At 42.3% G+C, this 21,039-nt stretch overlaps 1 protein-coding gene across 12 annotated transcripts in view; it reads left to right on the top strand.

The window, feature by feature from the left end:
* The window catches only part of LOC117763641 (unconventional myosin-IXAa-like), a 147,408-nt gene that overhangs the window by 54,931 nt on the left and 71,438 nt on the right, over window positions 1–21,039 (top strand). For all 12 annotated transcript variants that reach the window (XM_034588916.1, XM_034588921.1, XM_034588926.1 and 9 more), the window contains exons 3-4: window positions 19,504–19,598; window positions 19,692–19,754. In XM_034588916.1, the coding sequence (XP_034444807.1) occupies window positions 19,504–19,598; window positions 19,692–19,754 (158 nt within the window). The remainder of the gene's footprint in view (window positions 1–19,503; window positions 19,599–19,691; window positions 19,755–21,039) is intronic.

The following is a 21,039-nucleotide window of genomic DNA, read 5'->3' as shown; positions in this document are numbered from 1 at the left end:
AGAAAGGCTTGATTTGAATATGGCAAGATGCTCAGCTAAATGCTGCCAACACTGGTATTTAGTCTTTTAAGATAATGTTCTCTCTGCAGCAGCACCAGGACAACAGATGCACAAGTTAATACTATTTCTTTATTTTTATCGAAGCGCAAATCAGACACTGAGATAAATAGGACATTATGTAGCCTAGGGTTTACTGTGGTACGTTAAAAAAAAACAAAAACGGAACAACTATTAATTTAACAAAGAAACTGCATTTATTGTGTATCATCACATCTGGCTAATACCCTTAATAACCTGAACCTTGTGTGGATACTAATCCTGCATTTTCGGCATGTGATTAAAATGATGCACTGGTCTGAGTTGACGGCCGTGAGGTGCTTCAGGCTGCCTACCGGTCAGATATGAAATATAATCCGAGAAGTGGAAGCCATTTTCAGCTATGAAGTCCAGAAACTTTCCTGAGTTTGCAGCAGGAAATTCTCTGCTCAGACTGAGCGGTGGCGCCGCATGTAGGAGGCAGGAAGTAACATATAGATTCCACTGCGGAGATCTCGTGTTTTTGTTTATGTCACATCAACACTGGCATCGACATTCATCATGAGATAGGTGTATGTCCTTTTTTCAGTTTTGCGTTCATCGCGTCACAGCCACATGTTCTTCCCTGTCTGTGATGTCCGTCCTCTCAACCTGAAACAATGCATTTTAACTTTAACAAAGCCACAGCTTCTCTCAAGTTTGAAATGAACATTCAATTTGTTGTGTTCACCCTCATTATTTCTGTCAGAATACTTGAACCACACATGTTTACATGATATCATGGACGTGTGTCCCTGAAGTGAGAATTGTGCCCTTATCAATCCTTTATTGGCCCTAGGGCTGCACCTTTCGATTCTTTTTTATCGATTAAACTAAAGAAAAAATTATATTACTCGATTAATATAATAGTGAATTTATCAAAAATGTTATTAAAAAAAATTGTAATTTATATTTATTTAATAATCTTCTCTTGAATACAAACAAATCTGAAAAACAAAGTATGCACTGCAAGGCATTATTACACAACAAAAAACAGCAGTTTTGATATTTTTCTCATATTTAAGCCTCTGAGCAGGCAAAAGCCAGTGGCCATAATGTTTTCTGTCCATCTGTCCCATTCTGTGTTAACTTGATATCTCAAGGACGCTTTAGGGAATGTCTTCAAATTTAGTACAAACATTCAGTTAGACTCAAAGATGAACTGATTCGAATTTGGTGGTCAAAAGTCAAGGTATCTCTGACCTTACAAAACACATTTTGGTCTTGAGAATGCAACAGCTCAGTAGTCAAAAGTCAAAGGTCACAGTGACTTTATATCAGTCTGGAAAAAACTTTATGTAGACTTAAACTGCACTGGTTGGTGGTGGCATACAACCTAATGGCAGTATTTCTAGTTGACCTTTCAGACACAACAAACCTTGTGTTTCTTTGTACAACTTTGTACAACAGATTTTAAGGCTGTGTCCCTCGTTTATGTTTCCTATCTTTGTGAAAGTGTTTCATCATACCTTGCATGATTTATCAGTATTTTAACTCTAACTCTCCTCGTCACACTTAGCTGAGCTCTTTGGGGTACAGAGAGCAAGTAATCCAAGGTTTACAGTGAAATGTGACGCTGAGAGGGTCGTGATAACATTTGGAGTGGTCGGGAAAAGTCAAGCAGGGAAAAGGGGAAGTAGTTATCTTCTTTAGTGAGCACTGTTTGAGGAAACTGTGTCCTTTAGGCATATATATTTACAGGGTTAAAAAAGGACTAACAGGCCAATAGTGAATAAAGGTGCACAACAAGAACATTTTTGTTCTACACGTTTGAAGTGCACGTTTGAGTTCATCATTAATTGTGTTGAATTTTTAACCCTGACAGAGATGTTGCATAAGTGCCTAAATTCACTTGTGTATCTTTTTTAAACAAGAGTATTTAAAGAGTTTGCTGCTGTTGAGGAAAGAAAGAGTGGCAATGAGCTCACTGAGGCTTCTTGAAGAGTTAATGAAGTGACTTTATTGGAGGACGAAAAGAAGATGAGAGAGAGGAAACGCCTGAGGTTGTAACCAGTACCCCCCCCCCCCCCCCCCCCCCCCCCCCCCCCACAAGTAAACAAAGCTCAAGCATGTATGCACTAAAAAATTATTGTAAACATACCACAGAGCAATAGCAGACTAAATGATGGGGTACCAAAGCCAGCCATTAAAAACATGGATTTTCTGGAAGCTCCATTTATAATTAAATCTATTATTCTTGTGACTCAGTTGCATTGGTTTTATTTCTTGTTTCTTGTCCAAAAGGATGTTAAATTTACAAAAAATAAACACATATACATATTTGAAGCCGAAACAAGCAAATAAATTAATCAGCATAATATGAATATATAGCCACAGGCGTCACACACACTCTTTAAAGTCCAAGGTAAATCTTCTTCCAAGCTCTCCAGGGATTAACACTTCAACACAGTCGTGGGATTTTCCAACACCATCTCACATTGTCTGTCAGTCACACCGCGCTGCGTTACAGGCTCACGGCCAGCTCCGAGCACACTCCCAGTAACACACACATACACAACTTGCTATAGGCAGGTAATGTGAAACTAGTGCTATTATGAGGTATGGCTGGCACACAAACATACACTCCTCCTGAGCCAGTTGTTCAGAACTGACTTAGTAATTAACATTTCATCTTGTGGAGTTTCAGACCTGTGTTTCTGTAGGTTTTTATTCCAACATTTTTAAATTCAACAGCAAGAGAAAAAATAGATGTCACTGTTGCATGCCGCCGGCTCCACCAAAGAGCCCCACATAAATATAGTGTATATAAGTGTTAATGTACACAACCACAATGTGTTGGTTCGATTCGAGACAATGACCCTTGAGGCTCACCACCCCAGTGACAGCCTAACTGTTTCCCCATGTTTCCAGTCATAATGCTTTGCTACCAGCTGCCTGCAGCTACATATTCAGACATAAACATAGGCGTAAAATGTTCTGTTGCAGGTTGAATGCAAGTGTCTGGAGACAGGATAGTTAAGGGAGGCAGTTTGTTTAGAGTTTAAAGCTCCTACTACAGCAACCTCCCTTTTTTATTTTGAAGTCATGTTGGTCCGACCAGATGGCAGTAACGCTGAGGGTGAATTGAGAGGTCGATCAGTGTTGTTTGCTGTTAGTGCAGTGTCCATTATAAACCTGTCTGTTTGGAAAGGGCCTTTTTTTGGCATGTGGTGATACTGGTTGCAGTTTTCTTTCTGAAACTGTAAAGGTGACCTGCAGAAATTGAACCGCGGCAAATAAAGACTGGTTGCAGGACTCAGTATGCAGAAGTCCTAACTGTACAATCAGTTGTCATGATCAATAACGTCACTGGCGTTGAGTCCCAGCCGCCGCTGCTTCCGAGCGCTGGTCCCTGTTGAACGTATCGCGTATCCAAATTACACCAAATTTGACACGGCACTTACTTTGGCCCTTAACAATACACCTGTCAAATATGAAGCAGATAAGGTGAACGATTCTTGAGATATGTGTTCCACAGACAGACAGAGACTTCCTGAATTAGTAGATAGCTGAGTGCTAGATGTGTTGATGGCTTCGTTGTTCGTGTCTGTGAGACTATGTTTGTAAAGGATGCAGATGAGTTTGGAGGCCGCATGTGTGATGCTGCATGGGTTGAATTAAACTTTTGCAGAGCACCAGCAGGAGGGGGGAGACAGGCAGTGCTCTTGGTTTCGTTAATGTAGCAGTGATGTGTTTATTGTCGACAAGATATTTGAAGTTGTTGAGCTATTCTTACCATGAATGGAGGTGGGTCCAGTGTGGGGTGTGTTGATGTGCAAATGACACTTTCCTTATACGGAAACGTCTCTTTCTGCCTTCTCTGTCATTCTCTTCCCCATCCTCCTCCTTTCCCTCGTGTGCCACTCGTCTATCTCCTCCTCCCCTTCCCTTGTCCTCTCCCATTTCTTATACTTCCCTGATGGTACCTGTCACTCCCCCTCTCTCGTTATCTCCCTCCCTCTCCTTCCCTCCTATACTTTCCACCTCCTCACTGATGGTGGTGGAGGGTCTGTTGACAGTCCTGTGCAGTGGAAGGAGGCCTTTATTGGGCCTGTGTGTTCAGCCCTGCCAGTGAGATCCAGATGTGGCCCGACACTCCACGTGCTATCTTAACTTTCCACCAACCTGTGTACAGATGTGTGTTTGGCTGGGGTTTGCACTGTAGTTTTCTCACACAGACAACAACCACATGGTCACAGGTTTGGATGCAGCCACTTCTTTCCACAATGCTCTTCATCAATTCATTGATCTACCCATTCAGTTTGGCACTGTCTGGATTACGTGGCTGAGGACTGAATGTTTCTTTTTTTGTTGCCTTCCTTAAAGGGATAGTTCACTCAGAAATGAAAATTCACTCATTATCTACTCATCACTATACTGATGTTGCTGAGCTAGCAGCTGGTTAGCTACCACAGGCTAACCACAACAAACAACACTGAAGAAACACTGCAGTGTGGAGGGATGCAAGGAAGAGAATGTGTCCGTGCACATTCCCCCAAAGAACGTTACTGTTCGAGACCAGCGGTTATGCTTTATTTCTTCTGACGTGCCGTGACGCTGTGCTCAGTAAGGAGTAACGTAAACGTTACTCGTTACTCCGTATTGAAACTCCGTTGTGAACCCCTTACTGTAACTCGGGACGTTACTCCTACATTGGCCGACTGTCCTGCTAAAACTTGAACAAACATGAGGACGGTGTAACTTACCGTTCTGAAACATCCTGTTGTAACCGACTGTAAATATGTGGCTGGTCTTCTATAGCTGCAAACATAACAACGTGACTTTCAGCTGTGTTTACCAAAGTGAATGCGCCAGAATGAGACCGGTGATAGGCCTGGTCGCGTGTCACTCAAAGTGCAGTCAGCCAATCAGAGGAGGGGCTCAAGAGGCAGGCGAAAACAGCCTGTTCTGTCTGCAGCTCCAGAGAGAGGCGGAAGAGAGGACATGGAAATACACATTGCAGCAGTTTTTTCGATTTAAAACCACTGATATATAATCTTAGAGGTACCAATACCTCAAATTAAATCCCTATGGGCCCTTTAAGTGTTTTGTTGATATTGTCCTCCAGACAATATCCTGCTGTTTTCTCACGTGGACTCACTAGGTCACTATCCAGAGTTTCCACTAGAGGGCTGGCAGGAAAAACTTGGAGAATGACCACAGCAACTCACTGCGACATTTGTGTTCTCACATACAGCACCTCCGGATAATTTTAGAATACTTATAGTTCAGCGCTTTTTTTCATCTGGTCGTGATACACTTCTGTACCGAATTTCGTGAAGATCGGTTAAACAAGACCATTTCCAATTACTCCAGAATACGTAAATTGTCACCAGGCCTGACGTGCCTGCAAAATTTGGTGAGTTTTAGTGTATGTTCAAGCCGTCAGAGATGCGATTCATTTGACTGGATAATCAAACGAAAAGCAATAGGGCCTTCGCACTGTGCTCGTTCCCTAACAAGAAAGAAAACAATGGATGACAATGTCTGCGGACAGTATACTAAAATTAAAGAGTAAGAGAAGTGTATATGAATGTAAAAGGATGGTGAACAGGATAATGGCTGTTATACATTTAAGAAAATACATTTATGTATACACATTTTAAATTTTTGGAACAATTTATTAGGACTTGTCAGTCATGTTGGTTTAAAAATTGTGGTACACACTTGAAAATATACAAGTCCATGAGACAAAAACTGTTTGTAACATTGGTTGTTAAGGCATCAATACATATAATGTTATATAAAGAATTAAATAAAACAGCGCCTTGTAGTTTTTGGGGTTTACAAGGGCCAGGGAAAACGGAGTACCCAGAGAAAACCTTGCAGACATGGGTAGAACATGCAAACTCCAAACAGAAAGAACCTGGATTCAAACTAAGAAGTTTGCTGTGCTAACCACTGCCCCTTAGTGCCAGCCTTCAACTAAAAGTTAATTTATGTCTTGTAAATGTGGTAGTAAATAGTCAGGTTTTCTCTCCGGAGTTCCAGGTTTTCTCTCCGGAGTTCCAGGTTTTCTCTCCGGAGTTCCAGGTTTTCTCTCAGGAGGACCTGGTTTTCTCTCAGGAGATCCTGCTTTTCGCTCTGGAGATGCAGGTTTTCTCTCAGGACATCCCGTGTTTCTCCCTGGAGGATCTGGATTTCTCTTTGGAGGACATGGTTTTCTCCCCGGAGGATCTGGTTTTGTCCTTGGAGGTCCTGGTTTTGTTCCCAGAGGTCCTGGTTTTCTCCCTCAAGGATCTGGTTTTCTCCCTCGAGGTACTGGCTTTCTCCCCGGAGGTCCTGGTCTTCTCCCCAGAAGTCCTTGTTTTCTCCCCGGAGGTCCTGGTTTTCTCCCTCAAGGATCTGGTTTTCTCCCTCGAGGTACTGGCTTTCTCCCCAGAAGTCCTGGTTTTCTCCCCGGATGTCCTGGTTTTCTCCCTGGAGGTCCTTGTTTTCTCCCCGTTGGTACTGGTTTTCTCCCCGGAGGTCCCGGCATTCTCCCTCAATGATCTGGTTTTCTCCCTCGAGGTACTGGCTTTCTCCCTGGAGGTCCTGGCTTTCTCCCCAGAAGTCCTGGTTTTCTCCCCGGATGTCCTGGTTTTCTCCCCGTTGGTCCTGGTTTTCTCCCTGGAGGTCCTTGTTTTCTCCCCGTTGGTACTGGTTTTCTCCCCGGAGGTCCCGGCATTCTCCCTCAAGGATCTGGTTTTCTCCCTCGAGGTACTGGCTTTCTCTCTGGAGGTACTTGCACTCTCCCTGGAGGTCCTGGTTTTCTCCCTGGAGGATCTGGTTTTCTCCCTGGTGTTCCTGCTTTTCTCCCTGGTGTTCCTGCTTTTCTCCCTTGAGGATCTGGTTTTCTCGCCGGAGGTCCTGGCTTTCTCCCTCCAGGATCTGGTTTTCTCCCTCGAGGTACTGGCTCTCTCTCTGGAGGTACTTGCGCTCTCCCTGGAGGTCCTGGTTTTCTCCCTGGTGGTCCTGGTTTTCTCCCCAGAGGTCCTGGTTTTCTCCCCGGCAGATCTGGTTTTGTCCCTCAAGGATCTGGTTTTCTTCCTGGAGGTCCTGGTTTTCTCCCCGGAGGTCCTGGTTTTCTCCCCGTTGGTCCTGGTTTTCTCCCTGGTTGTCCTGTTTTTCTCCCTCGAGGATCTGGTTTTCTTCCTGGAGGTCCTAGTTTTCTCCCCGGAGGTCCTGATTTTCTCCCTGGTTGTCCTGGTTTTCTCCCTCAAGGATCTGTTTTTCTTCCTCGAGGATTTGGTTTTCTCCCCAGAGGTCATGGTTTTCTCCCCGAATGATCTGGATTTCTCTTTGGATGATTTATCTCTGGGGGATCTGGTTTTCTACCCGGAGGTCCTGTTTTTCTCCCTGGAGTTCCTCTCTCAGAGTCCTTAGGCTCAACCATTTTAATTTCTCCTCTTTGTCAATACAAAATACTATATATACCTGTATCAACTTACAGCTCTGAATGATTCACACAGTACAGTATATTCGGAACTATGTTGCATATTAGAATTAGAAGCAGTATCTATAATCGTCCCTTGATTAATGCTCGTTCTTATTCGTTTGGTTTATTGGTGAGAGACAACCATTACCGCTATCTACTGCTTTTATGCAAATCATTCCACCTCTGAAGTGTAAATGCTTGTGTCAGCAATTTTACTTTAATATCTATATATATTATCCCTATAATGTAACATCATAGGAACTTTTTTCTCTTCGATCTTAGCCTCTGCCCCTGAAAAGGGAAAGAGAAAGACAAAAGTATATGCCGTACATTCTTTTTTGGACGTTAGTTGCCACCCGCCAATATACCAAACTGAAAAGAAGATGCTCTTAAAGGGATAGTTCACCGAAAAATTCACTAATTATTACCACTGTGCCGATAGGGGTGAAGTGCTTGAGCCCAGAAAACTTGTATTTTATTTGTGATTTTGTAATATTGCAACTACCCATCGTAGCTCCGTCATTATTAACGTTTTGGTTTTATTAAGGCACTGGTAGCACAGAACAAAGTTTCACTGACACTTGAGACGTGATGTCTTGATTCATATTTGACGAAAGACGTAATTTTCCCGAACTTAAGCAAAGTGGTTTTGCTGAACCAAAAACTTGGCCAGGTATCACAGTCGTGCCATTCATCTCCAACACTAAAAACAAAAACTGTCCACGTGGACCAAGGGCTTGGAGCACACTTTAGATTGTATGTTTGCAGTGTAGCTGCATGTTTGCAGTGTGAATATTGAATCTGGCTCAAGACCAGCAAGATGTTTGAAAGCCAACTCTCATATCTTCTATCTTTTTCCTTGCTTTTTAAATGATGCAAGACAACACCTTGAAGAATGATTAAGACAAAGTTTAAGTTTAAGGTCCGTGATTAAAGCTGCAACTAGGGATTAATTATTTTCTAAATTATTCATTTGGTCTTTTTACATCAGAAAACAGGGAAATATGTTGATCACATTTTCCTAATATCTTATTTCATCTGATCAATAAAATAATCACTGTATTTTCTTTTGTTGAGACACTAAGTTGGGGTCAACCTCTTTTATCCACCATGTCTGTGTGTGTGTGTTTGTCATGTATTATTCGGTGTCTCTGGCTTCCTGGACAATAGGAACTGCAGAGGTGTGTCCTGTGTTTGCACATGATTTGTGTGCTTGCATGTGAGTGAATGGAGTAATGGGCCCCTGTTGATAGGACGACCCTGAGACAACCACAACACACAAGAATGAAGAGCTACAGATGATTAATAGTGGACACTCATGCAGGCACATCCTGTACAGATGGCCACTCCAGCCTCTTTCTGGATGAATAGGAATGTGTAGGTGCAGGAAGATACGGCTGAATCGCTACAATATGTTGTTCTGAATCTCCATTTATTTAGTCTCAAAATTCAGGCGCGTAAAAACCATGCATATATGATATGAGTGCATAGAACAGCATCTGCGAGCGCAAAACCATTCTCGCTAGGGACAATTTCTACTTTGCTAGCGCAACAGAATAGTATGTTAGCACAGGATTTAGACGAGCCTGTCTAACCCCTTTGCCCTATTTACTTGTGTTAATTAGAGAATTGGCTAAATGTACCTCGATTTTCTCCAACTCCAACATTTCCCTGACATATTCTCGATGATTTTGCTGCCCAGAAGGTGGTTAGAAGATCATAGACCAATCAAAAGAGGGGAGCATCTGCCACTGTCCCCGCCTCCAAAGTCTCAAAATTAAACTTGAGGAGCGAGTGACATGTCAGGCGGCATTGTGAGCGCGTTGGGAAGGGCGAGTTCATACTTTTTTTCAGCCCTATGCTCTCGTAACTGCTGTTGTGCAAACAGAGCAGAAATGCTTCAGGATACTGTTCTATGCATTTCTGTCATATACGCAGGCGTGGTTTTTATGTGCGTGAATTTTAAGACAAAATAAAGTGTCAGTATTTACACAGTAGCCAAGCCAAATGAGGACTGCTTTTTTCTTTTCTCATTAGGCTCAGACATACGAGCTTGGATGAGGATCACTGGATATTTTCTCACATTTGTTCTTTAACCGATTTTATGTCTTCACTGATACACACTTACAGTCAGTGCTGTACTTCTCGCCACTGTAAAGTATATTAACACTTGCTTGGGTGCAACCGCATACAGTATATTCATAATAAGCATTTGATATATTAACAGCTGTGTCTGTTCTACCCTTCTGTGGATCCACAGGCCAAAATCAGCTCGTTGCCCATGTTATAAACCTCCTTGTGGTTCAATTCGACAATAAACAGTGTGCATATTTCAACTGGATGATCGTCACCGAGCATGTCAAACACCAATCATTTGGCCGGGACGTTAACTGCCTGTGCTCACCACATGAAACGAAACTCCATCTCAGTGTGTCATCTAATAGCAGGGCACTATTAGCCAATAACTACACCCACATGGAGAGCCATGATGAAGCTGGCTCTTCAGAAAGCTGAAACCGAAGCCAGTCGTACAGTTAACTTAAAGGACAGTTTTACCGTTGATGCCTTCTTTCGAGTCAACTTTAATTGTCGATTAAGGGAAAAATGTAGTTGCATATATTTTTTAGAACAGAGATGCTGTCAAAACACAGTAAACTCCCTCTGCATTCACCATTATTGCGATAAAGAGCTTAATACTGTGTGAAAAAACTCATTAAGTGAATGTTTTTTAACCATAACTGCAACATGTGATATGATATTTGTGTGTTTGCTGATTTGCTCTCCCACATAGGGCAGGGCGAAAAAATCTTGTCACCATAATATTTTTCACATCAGTCGATATACAGTATATCGCGAAATCAAATCATCACCACTGCCCTGAGGCGCATTACTTTGCGCAAGTCAACAAGTGACTCTGCTCCTCTGCTTTTTTCTAATCACTCACACTTAGAACTGATCTTTGTAAAAACCTGCTGAATTCATATTTATGTTCCTGCGTAAATGGAGCGTCACTTCTTCTGCAAGAATGATGTTAAAACATGGCTTTGAGTCATAATCTGGAAGTGAGGAGGAACAGAGGCTCTGAAACAGGACAACTGGACATTTAATGTGCGTCTGTCCTGGTCTTGAAGCTGCGGTGGTTATAATTATGCAGTGGTGGAAACCCGCGAAACGAAGAAGGTAACGGAAAACATGATTATGTTCAGTCACTGCGTCGTCCACATCGATGCATCAGCCCAAACATTGGCACATGTGCTGCTGCTCCTACACTCGGTGCTGTGTGCGTCGACCTAACCTGACGTGGCTGGATTGGTTCGGCCCTGCGCTTTTCTAATTATCATTGGCTGTTCATGTTGTCTGTCAAAACATGGATGTAATGACTTCTATCGACGTTATATCGACCATGTCTTATATTTCTGTCGAGGAAAAGTTATATCCCGATAATTATCTCTATCGTTTTATCGCCCAGCCCCACTCCCACAATATATTTATTCTTAATTTTTACACTTTATTGTTTGTATGGATTAAACAAATCCATACAATGCACCACACCACCATGCGACAGATTTTTCTGTTCCCCTGTCAACCGAACACATCCCAACCTTTCTGCGCCTGCTGTTATGAGGAGGCCCCTCCAGTGTGTGACCTGTTAGGATTACATAACTGTACTCATCCTCCTCTGTTCTCACCTCCTTCCCCTTCCCTTCCTTCCTCTTTTCCTAGAAAGGAGAGCTCATCCCGTGTGTCTGAAGGAAAGGAACTGAGAGAAAACACATAGTCCGGGGAGTGAGATGTTACAGGGATGCACAGAGAGAAAGATAAATAGATGTGATGCAAAGAAAGGACATTCTGACGGACTTGACCTCATTAGCTGTGTCCACATTATGTAGAGTCCTTTTTAGAGCTTACACTCACTTACACATGTGCATTTCTCAAATCAACTGATCTTACTATTTACTATTTACAAACGCCTTCCAAAGTGCAGATTTTCAAAACCTCCGGTTTCTGAGTTTCTGTGTGTAAAAGTAAAACAGAGAGTATGGGGAATGATGACGTAACAGTTTATTCTATTTCATGCATCCCCACTGTTGCTTTGTGTAATGACCATGTGCCAGAAACAAAAACAACTGCGGCTACATACTGGTTCCTCTTTATTTGGTCAGCACTGCCACAAGTTTGCAGTAAAATTTAGCATGACTGCACCACGTTATCGGCATTCACAGGCATCTGCCTGACCCCATGGTACTTGGACCACAGTGTTCTTCTCTGGTATTTGATTGATCATTTATGTAGACTTTATCGGCACCTGGCATGCTTGTTTGAGCGTTTGTAGTTTTTGTGTTCCCGTCTGGACAGATATATTTTGTAACACAGAGGTTGTGTGGATGGAGCTTGTGAATGTCCACCTACATGTCATAGTAGTTTACCAGTTCATTATTGAGTGTGTCTCTAAGGGATTAAGGAGGTAGGGCACCTGAACTGAATACACACACACACACACACACACACACACACACACACACACACACACACACAGGATGTTGCCATGTATATTTTATGAATGTTAAAACCTGCTGCTGTGAAGGACAGCGCTCTTCACAACCACCTGCTCTCCTGCGAGTGCGTGTTTTCGAGCCTGGCCACACACCCAGGCAAAGAGCTGGTGTTGAAGCCACACAAACACACCCGCACACACACACACACACACACACACAGTCCGGTCTGTTTTCACAGCTTGCCATGTGAGGCTATGCTGCATCTGTTAGCGAAGGAATGCAATGTGATGTCATCTTGCTGAGCTGCGAGCGCCTCTGTGAACATGGAAGTAGTAAAGCCTGACACATCTCTGGGTCTAAAAACAGACTCCGATGACCCCGAGGGAGAATCCACACAGCATGAAATCATTCTGAGAGACTGTTTTTAAGGCAGTTCTGCTGCTCCACATGCAACGAGAAACATGAATAAAACATAGACGGACAGAGGTGATGAGATGGACCCAAAGGTACAACAAGAGTGGCCCTGACATCTCTTCACCCACATAGTTTTTTAGCCATTCCCTGTCTGTTTTTTTTAGGTCGACATAATTTGTCCCTGTGATTGTGATTATATTGCATACTGTGACTTATATAATATTTACTGCATGTACATTAAATTACTGGAAAAGGCTTTGGATCATGGTACTTGAGAGGAACCCTTGTTTATTAATGATAAATGATAATAGTAAAATGGTCCATGGAGTCCGAGATCTACAACACACAATGGCTCCATGTTGCATGTTTGATTTATGATACAAACATATCTCTTTATTTTCTTTCATCATAGATCAGTAATGACATTTTTAACTTCTCTGTCCGTGCTAGCTAGCTCAACACGCTGAGAAAGAAAAAGGATTGATCAGAAGGAGTTGTGGGAGTTGGTGTTTGATGTATGGTCTCTCCACAGATCACAATCACCTCACACTCTAGCAAGTACACAAACCCTCAGATCACAGTGCACTCACATAAGCGGTTGTGTTTAAAACACACACACACACACACACACACACACACACACACACACACACACACACACACACACACACACACACACACACACACACAAAACACTGAATCGCACAGGTGATGCAGCTGTGAATTCGTACAATAGTTAATATGTCACACTGTACAGTCCTGTGAAAGTATATCAGCAATGTGATTTGTATATACAGTGTAGAAAGAACAAGTCTTGCACTTGAGTGAGCTGTCATCACATCACCTTAAGCTAAGGATACACTGTACAATTTTAAAAAAGGCTGTTGAATTCCAACTCATACTCTACGAGTAAATCGTCTGCGATGTGAAGCCGAAGTTCATGATTTATGTGCTCAGACTGTACGATCTGATAGTCAGCTACAGCCTGACTGCTCACACCATACGTGTAAAATGCCGGTCTGGAAAGCTATGGAGCCATTCTGATGACATTTGGGTGAAAAACTATTACGTGGGCACGAAATAATATCGTGTTGGAACTAGAGAATAGGTCGTGCAGCATACACTGACTCTGATTGAGGCCACACTGTGGAGGAAACGGTTGAAAATTCCTTGTGCGCCATGGCGCACCATACAAAGCACAGTTAAATGTCCAGAGCGTGACTGTGTGAAGAAGTTGAAATGACCTCAAGTGATGTCATATGAGTCACTGTCAGTTGGAGCTAAACAAAAATCTGCCAGTGTGCAGGCAGACAGAAATTAATTTACCAGAACTCTGTAACTACATCAACCACCGCTCACATAACACTTTGTTGGTAGTCAAGTTGCATTATGGGTAATGTAGGCCGCAGATTCTGAGAAGGAAAAATTATTTGTTGAATAATAATGATATTTCTATTTGTAATGCATCGATTCTGGGCCATTTTTTAAGATCTACCTGTTGTAATTGTGATGATGTTAGAGGACAGAAAAACTAAGTCAGAGGGGTATTTATTCAAATGTCTGCCCCTGCAGCCCTCTGTCACTGTGTCTTTCTGTGTTTTCATAAAATGCTTGTCGGGCAGAGAAACACTAAGGAGCAGACGTATGCATTAATAATGACCCAGAGGCCTGAAAGGAGCCACCCCCAGAGTTCACTGCTGATAAGCTGTCCAGCTATGGAGGACGTCTTTGAAAGGGGAACCGTTTAAATTACAGGATGGGGCTTTAACAGCCTTTGTAGTAAATCCCCTCCGAATATTCTTTTGGAAGCACTTCAGATTTTTTGCTAATCTGAGAAATGAGAAATGTTTGTCTTCTTTTTCTGCCTCTCATTGGTTCTTCTTAAATATCTTAAAGATTCTAGAGGCCTGTGTGGATGAGGATTTTCAGCTGTTTTAGCAGCGACGAAGCAAGCTGTCAGAAGTGGGGTGTGTGGCTGTTTGTGTGTATAAGGAGTGCTACTTCTGTAATATTATAGTAGTTAAATAGGCAGTAAATTGGGTGTCTCCCACCAAGGCTGTAATGTTGAGTCTATGCTTTTACGTTGGCATGTAATTACTATTTAGAATTTGTCAGTAATAACATAGTATAAATGGATTTCCGAGCTTGAAACATTAATTTAAGTCCAAATATGTTTGTTTATCATGTACAGATAATCTGTGCATAAGCTTGACTGACACAGTGCACACAGATAGCTGTGCTGCCCACAGGGTGAATGCAGAGTGCTGGTTTCTGGTTCAGGTTTGTCAGGATGAATCAGTGGAAGAGACTTAAGCACTTCCTCCTACCTGCTGGGTTTCTAAGTGAAATTTACTAGCAGCATATTTATATTTTAAGTAACCTATACTGTTTGGAAGTGCTCTGACTAAACACAAGTTGAATCTTAGAAAATCTTCTGGAAATATTTTCCCTTTAATTAGCAACAATAATTTGGTACTAATAACATGAAATATATGAATTTCCTCCCATGAAAGCCTACATTTAATTTAAGTATATTTGTAAATTCTCGTAGACAAATATTTTTTTCCCCCCATTCAATCGATGCTGTATGTTAACCATCTTAACATACATTTTAAGACAACTGTGGATTTGACTAACAAGGGAACAGTCAGTCTCAAAATGTGAGCTCTACACGCCTGGATCACGTTTACCTGGTTTGGTCTGGATCTTCGGTCATTTGATGATGATTGGCAAATGATTGGCAAATTGACATGATGATTGGCAAATTGACAACACACAGACATCAGACGGACACCTTTCTACGAACCAATCAGCAGCACACGTAGGTTATTTTCGTGCGCTCCATATATTACAATGTGAAACTCAAACTAACCCGATCAAATGTAGACAATGTAACAAAGACATGAACCTTGGCTTGGACTTTCAGGTGTGAAAACACCTTAACTCTTACCCAGGTCCCCCACATAATGTCAGCTTCCTCTGACCTGGATATTCAGGCAGGCAAAAAATATAAAGAAAAAAAAAAAAAAACTCCTGAAACAAGCAGTCTCCATCAGCTGGGCACCAGCGCTCTGCAGCCAGCATCAATAATTTTAACCACTCAGCAGTCCATGAAACAAAAAAACGAGCCAATGGAAGAGAGCCGTCGTTTTGGCACGGCTACTCTTGTTTTTTATAAACTAGGTCAGCTAACAGTTTCTGAGTGTGTTTAGGGAAATGCTGCAGCTGTACTGGGGAGAAAGTGGAGGAAAGTGAGAGTGAGGGAGAGAGCACCAGGTTATGGGCATTAGTATTTGAGCTGATTTTAGCCCCTGCCTTTAGGAGAGTCTTGACATGCTAATTAACGGGCTGGCTTCGATCTACCCCCTCCCCTCAACACTTAACATGCTAAATCCTCTTTAAAATAGCAGCACCACTGTTTGCTTCCTCTGAGGAGCTGGGGTTTTGTGCAGCGGCAGAGGAAACAACTGGCTAACGTAATGTGACAGCGTGGAAGAGCCCACGGGGGCTAACATAGTGCATACGCATAAATTAGCATACTGTCAGTATCAGGCCTATGCTGCCATTTGGACATAAGGACACACACACACACACACACACACACACACACACACACACACACACACACACACACACACACACACACACACACACACACACACACACACGGTCACAGCATGATTAAGCCTCAGGGTCATCACATCTCATTCAGCATAAAAACTAACATATGGCTTGTTAAGCGCTGTTTCTTTGATTTGTGTAAATGGATGCAGTAGTGAGCTGTTTTTAACACACTTAGGTTGGTGATTTCTGGACTCCATATGGCACAACAGGCTATATATGCACCGAGGGCTGGGGTTAATTCAGTTTGTATTGAGTGATGTAAGATTTAAAATTCAAATGAAAATGTAGTCCTTGAAGTCTGTGGGAACTGCAAATGTGTTAAACTGATATGTTACCTCCAGCTAAGTTTCCTTTGTTTCCAAACAAAAATCTAAGCATTGTGTCAAAAGTGTTTTAATGATAGTTATTGAATGGTTGCATTCAATCTTTGAAAAATCACTGTATTACTATATGAAACAGGAAATATAAACCATTAGATTTTACAGTTTTGTTACCTGACTCCCCCCTACTCTCCCATCATGCTGCAGGGCCTGTGTCACTTGAACATAAATATACCCTTCTCTGTTTTGGGGCCATGTGCTGTTCTCCTTGGAAGGAAGGTCTCATTTTTGTCCTGATTAGAAAGTATAGTCCAAATGTGGGGGAAAGACAAAGGAGAGTAAGATAAAGCTGAAACCGCTGGATGTTTTGTTTTATTCAGGCTCACCCTGATCCTTTTCTTTTACTTTTGAGTCTATACACAAATTTACATGTTTAGCACACGCACACACTCACACTCACATACACACATTCTGCACACAAAGAGTCACATACTGGCTGTGTGTGTGTGTTTTCCTGTGCTGTGGTCACAGCAGGCATTGACCATGAAGCAGAGTTCAACGCTAAATCATCCAGACACTGCTGCCCTGCTCATTAATCTCGCTCTCGCTCTCGCTCTCTCTCTCTAGATTTAACCTTGCCTATTCTAACATAGACCTAAACCACATTCTAACCTTAACCTAAACCACAACTTTAAGATAACCTTATAATATGTATTCACTCAAAAATTGAACAGATTAATAACTAAAAGCAGATGAAGGTCCCCACAACATGAGTAATACCTGGAACACACACACGCACGCACGCTGATATGCACACAGAAAGCACATACACAAGCTGCACATGGCATGCTGTCTGCATCCACACATGGCACACATGCATACAGAGGTGCATAGATCATCAGCTTAAACACTGTGTACACACACACACACACACACACACACACACACACACACACACACACACACACACACACACACACACACACACACGGCCCTCTCTATTCTCTGTGTGTGCTACCAGCAGTGGTTTGATTGTCATTGACAGTTTCCATTAGTCTGACTCATTTTGATGAGTTCAATCATTTCAGGAAGTGGATTTTCCTCCAAAAACTCCAAAGTGGAAATATGGTCCCACTGAATGGCTTCTCCTGCATTTATCCAAAAATGATATGAGGATAACAGCTCTGTCATTATCATGTGAATAGCAGTTTCAATTTACATTTTGGATGGAGGGAGTTGAAGGAGAACTTCACATTTAGTCCTCTCGTTCTCTCTCTGTGGTTGACTTATGTGTCTCAGCCTTTATTTTCAAAACCCCTAAGGATGTGGAGGAGAGGAAAGAAAGATGGATGGATTTGAAGAATGAGATAATGAAGGGATGGAAAATGGGCAGAGGAAAGACCCAGAAAAAGAGAAAGATCAACCTCTCCTCCCTCTCTTTTCTGTCCTCAGCCTGTTGTCTGATGGGCCTGATGAATTAGTGTCAGGTTGGCCGTGTTGGTAGTGGGAGGATGTTTTTGAATCAATCATCAAAGCCTCGTTCAGGAGCAGGTTTTTGCTTTTATTAAGCGTGTTATTCCAGAGCTGTAGTGTTTACCCAGCAGCCACAATCAATTACCTGACACCCACTTCATTCTCTCCCTCCCTCCTTGGTTTCTCCTTCTCTCTGCTGTTTATTAGTCATTTATCATAACTCCCAGATACTGACTGCATCAGCTTTAAACTTCACGCCTGCTTCTGTGAACTGTAACTGCTGAAACATGAAAATATTTTTCTCTGCCTCTCTAATGTCTCACATTTCTCTTCTTTCCTCTCTTTACGCCTCTTTGCATTTCTTCTTCTTCTTCTTCTTCTTCTTCTTCTTCTTCTTCTTCTTCTCTTTTCCAATCATCCCCCTCTTCCTAATCTCATGTGGAATTCCTTTTTCCATTCCTCTCATCTTTGACTTGTCTTCTCATCTTTGCTTCACTCTTTCCTCATTCCTTTCATCATCTACTCTGTCCTAGATGATCTTCCATCCCTTCAGTCTTCAATGACTCTCCTCCCTCCTTTTTCTTTCTCTTGCAGCATCTTAGTTCCTCAAAGGTTTTCCTCTCCTCTCCTCTCCTCTCCTCTCCTCTCCAATGGAGCGTATCAGACTCCTAATAAGAGGTTGAATGAGTCCTCCAGGGGCCTCTAATGATGGACTCCCTGTGTGGGGGTGTGTGTGTGAGTGTTTGTCTGTGTGAGCTGTGACTGTGTCTGCTTTTAGCTCTGCAGTGTTTGCCTTCATAGGAATTTGGCAGTCTAGTGCATGGTTGACGTGCCTGAGTGTGTGTGTGTGTGTGAGCGTGTGTATGTGTGTGCGTGTGTGTGTATGTGTGAGAGATTGGGAACTTTTCCTTCTTCTCCCAACACATTTTTTCACTTTGGTCCAGAGTTCAGTTCCCATCATTAAATATGCCTGCACATGTTCAGTATTTTAAAACCCTGTAGACTAAAACGTGTGCCTGAGATACTGCTTGTTGATTGTCCTATTTGGGAAAATCATTTAAAGCTGTTTTCATACAAACTCTGCACCCGATTGTCAATGCACATATGAAGAATGAGGAGATCCTCAGAGTCACACGCATTTATAACAGGAAAATCTCAGGAGCGTTTAGGCCAGAGGTGGCGTCTCAGTAAAGCATGCAGGAGGCAGAACATCATTTAGAAATTCCACTGAGGAGATCATGTTTTTGTGTACAGCACATTGACACCAACATTGGCTCTTATCACCACAAACTCTCCAATTTTGTTTCTTCAAGTTGAGATCTTTTTTCGGGGTCTTCAATGTGTATGACACTTCCTTTTCATCGTGATATATTTGTATTCTTTAAATTTGTTTTCCTCTGGAGCTTTTCCTGGACAGTTGTGTTCTCACATACTGTCCCTTTTGATCAGTTCAGGGGAATATGCAGCGTTCAGTCCATGTCTGAAAGCAGCTTTAGTGTAAGAGAATGGTATGTGAACTACACAACCATTACAGATGTACAGTTTCCATGCATGTGTCAGTGCCACAGACATTTTCACCTGGAGTCTTAGTTCAGTGTCAAGCTGCTGTACCTGCCAATCATCACCTGTGTCCATGCTGACGCGTTGACCCGGAGGTGACTCTTTCCATTTTTTTCCTCCTCAGGCCTTTGGGAACGCCAAGACGGCCCACAACAACAACTCCAGCCGCTTCGGAAAGTTCATCCAGGTCAACTACCAGGAAAGTGGCACTGTCAGGGGGTGAGAAACACATATGCTTATGATTCACATGTACAGAAATGCGTTAACCTAATAGGGAGCGGAGCCTTTTCTTACTGTGTGTGGTGTTTTCAGAGCCTATGTGGAGAAGTACCTGCTGGAGAAATCCCGCCTGGTGTACCAGGAGCACAATGAGAGGTGAGTGGTGACAACAGTGACTCTAGTACATAGTCAAAATTAATTTGTAGTGTCTGCCTGCTTTTTTACATGTGTTAATCTTAAGAGGACCCAAATTGGGATGTGTTTGGATGTAAATCAACCTGACACCTACAAAATTCTGCTACCTCATGAAATTACTTTTTCAATAAAAATTCTCTAAGAAATAAGAATAATAAACTCTAAGAAACCTGTGCTGATGTGATGCTGCCATAAATAATCTCCATCTGAAATTGGAATCACTGACATCAATATTCCCACTAGTTTCCAAGATAAAATGTCAAATCCATATCTCCGCTGTCAGGATTTTCTATCGAAGAAATTCAATCCTGAAGCAGCCTTCACTTCCTCTGCAACATGAAGATATATCAGGTGCCCATCAGAAATAACCTTCTGCCCTTTCCTCAGCCATCAGTCTGTGTTCGGTCATTTATGGAAACCGGACTTTATTTAATGTTAACAGCAACTCCGTTCTCCACACTTTAACACAGTATATAAACCAGCTACGTTTGAATCACCTCTCCACATGGAGTCTCCACCTGCACACACATTTTTAAAATCATCTTTCTTTTAATAGAAACACCTTTTTCTTTTCTCCACCAGCTCACAGTAAAGAAAAAACAGTACAGAAAATGTCTTTGTTAGGGAAAAGAAAACAATGTAAACCCCTCCACTGGTCATCTTATCCCTCTCACCCTGATCGGACTCAGGTTTCCATTTCATCCTGATGACAGGCCCTGGCGGCCATATTGATAGGGTAGAAACTCAAGACTGGACCTCCCAGTCGGCTCAGACCTGGAACAGTGAGGTGGTGGGAGGGGGAGGCTGCTGATGATATACTACAAACTATCTTAAATCTTTAAGCCTGTTCGGTGACAGGTTGCCTCTGTATGACCCCAGTGACGGAAAAATAAATAGAAGTGAGAGGAGGAGCTGAGCTTTCCATGGTTGCTGTCAGGGTTTATGACTCGGCAATTTGATGGGACAGTAGAGAACGTCAGATAATGGGACTTTTAGTCCATGAAAATAGTCCACTAGAAAACTAGCATAGCATTTAGTAGAGTGCAAACCTTCGCCAAGGCCCAACAGTCCTACATTTAAATCCACTAGATCAGGATTTTTATTTGGATCTACACCACCTGTACACACACATCGACAGCCTTTCATCAGGATTCAAACATATTTACCCCCTTCAGGAAGGTCATGTTTTCGACTGTTTGTTTGTTTGATTGTTAGCAGGATAACACAAAAAACTACTAATCCAATT

Source organism: Hippoglossus hippoglossus, chromosome 6, assembly GCF_009819705.1.
Source record: "Hippoglossus hippoglossus isolate fHipHip1 chromosome 6, fHipHip1.pri, whole genome shotgun sequence".
NCBI lineage: Eukaryota > Metazoa > Chordata > Actinopteri > Pleuronectiformes > Pleuronectidae > Hippoglossus > Hippoglossus hippoglossus.
This window is presented reverse-complemented; position numbering and strand designations above follow the sequence as displayed.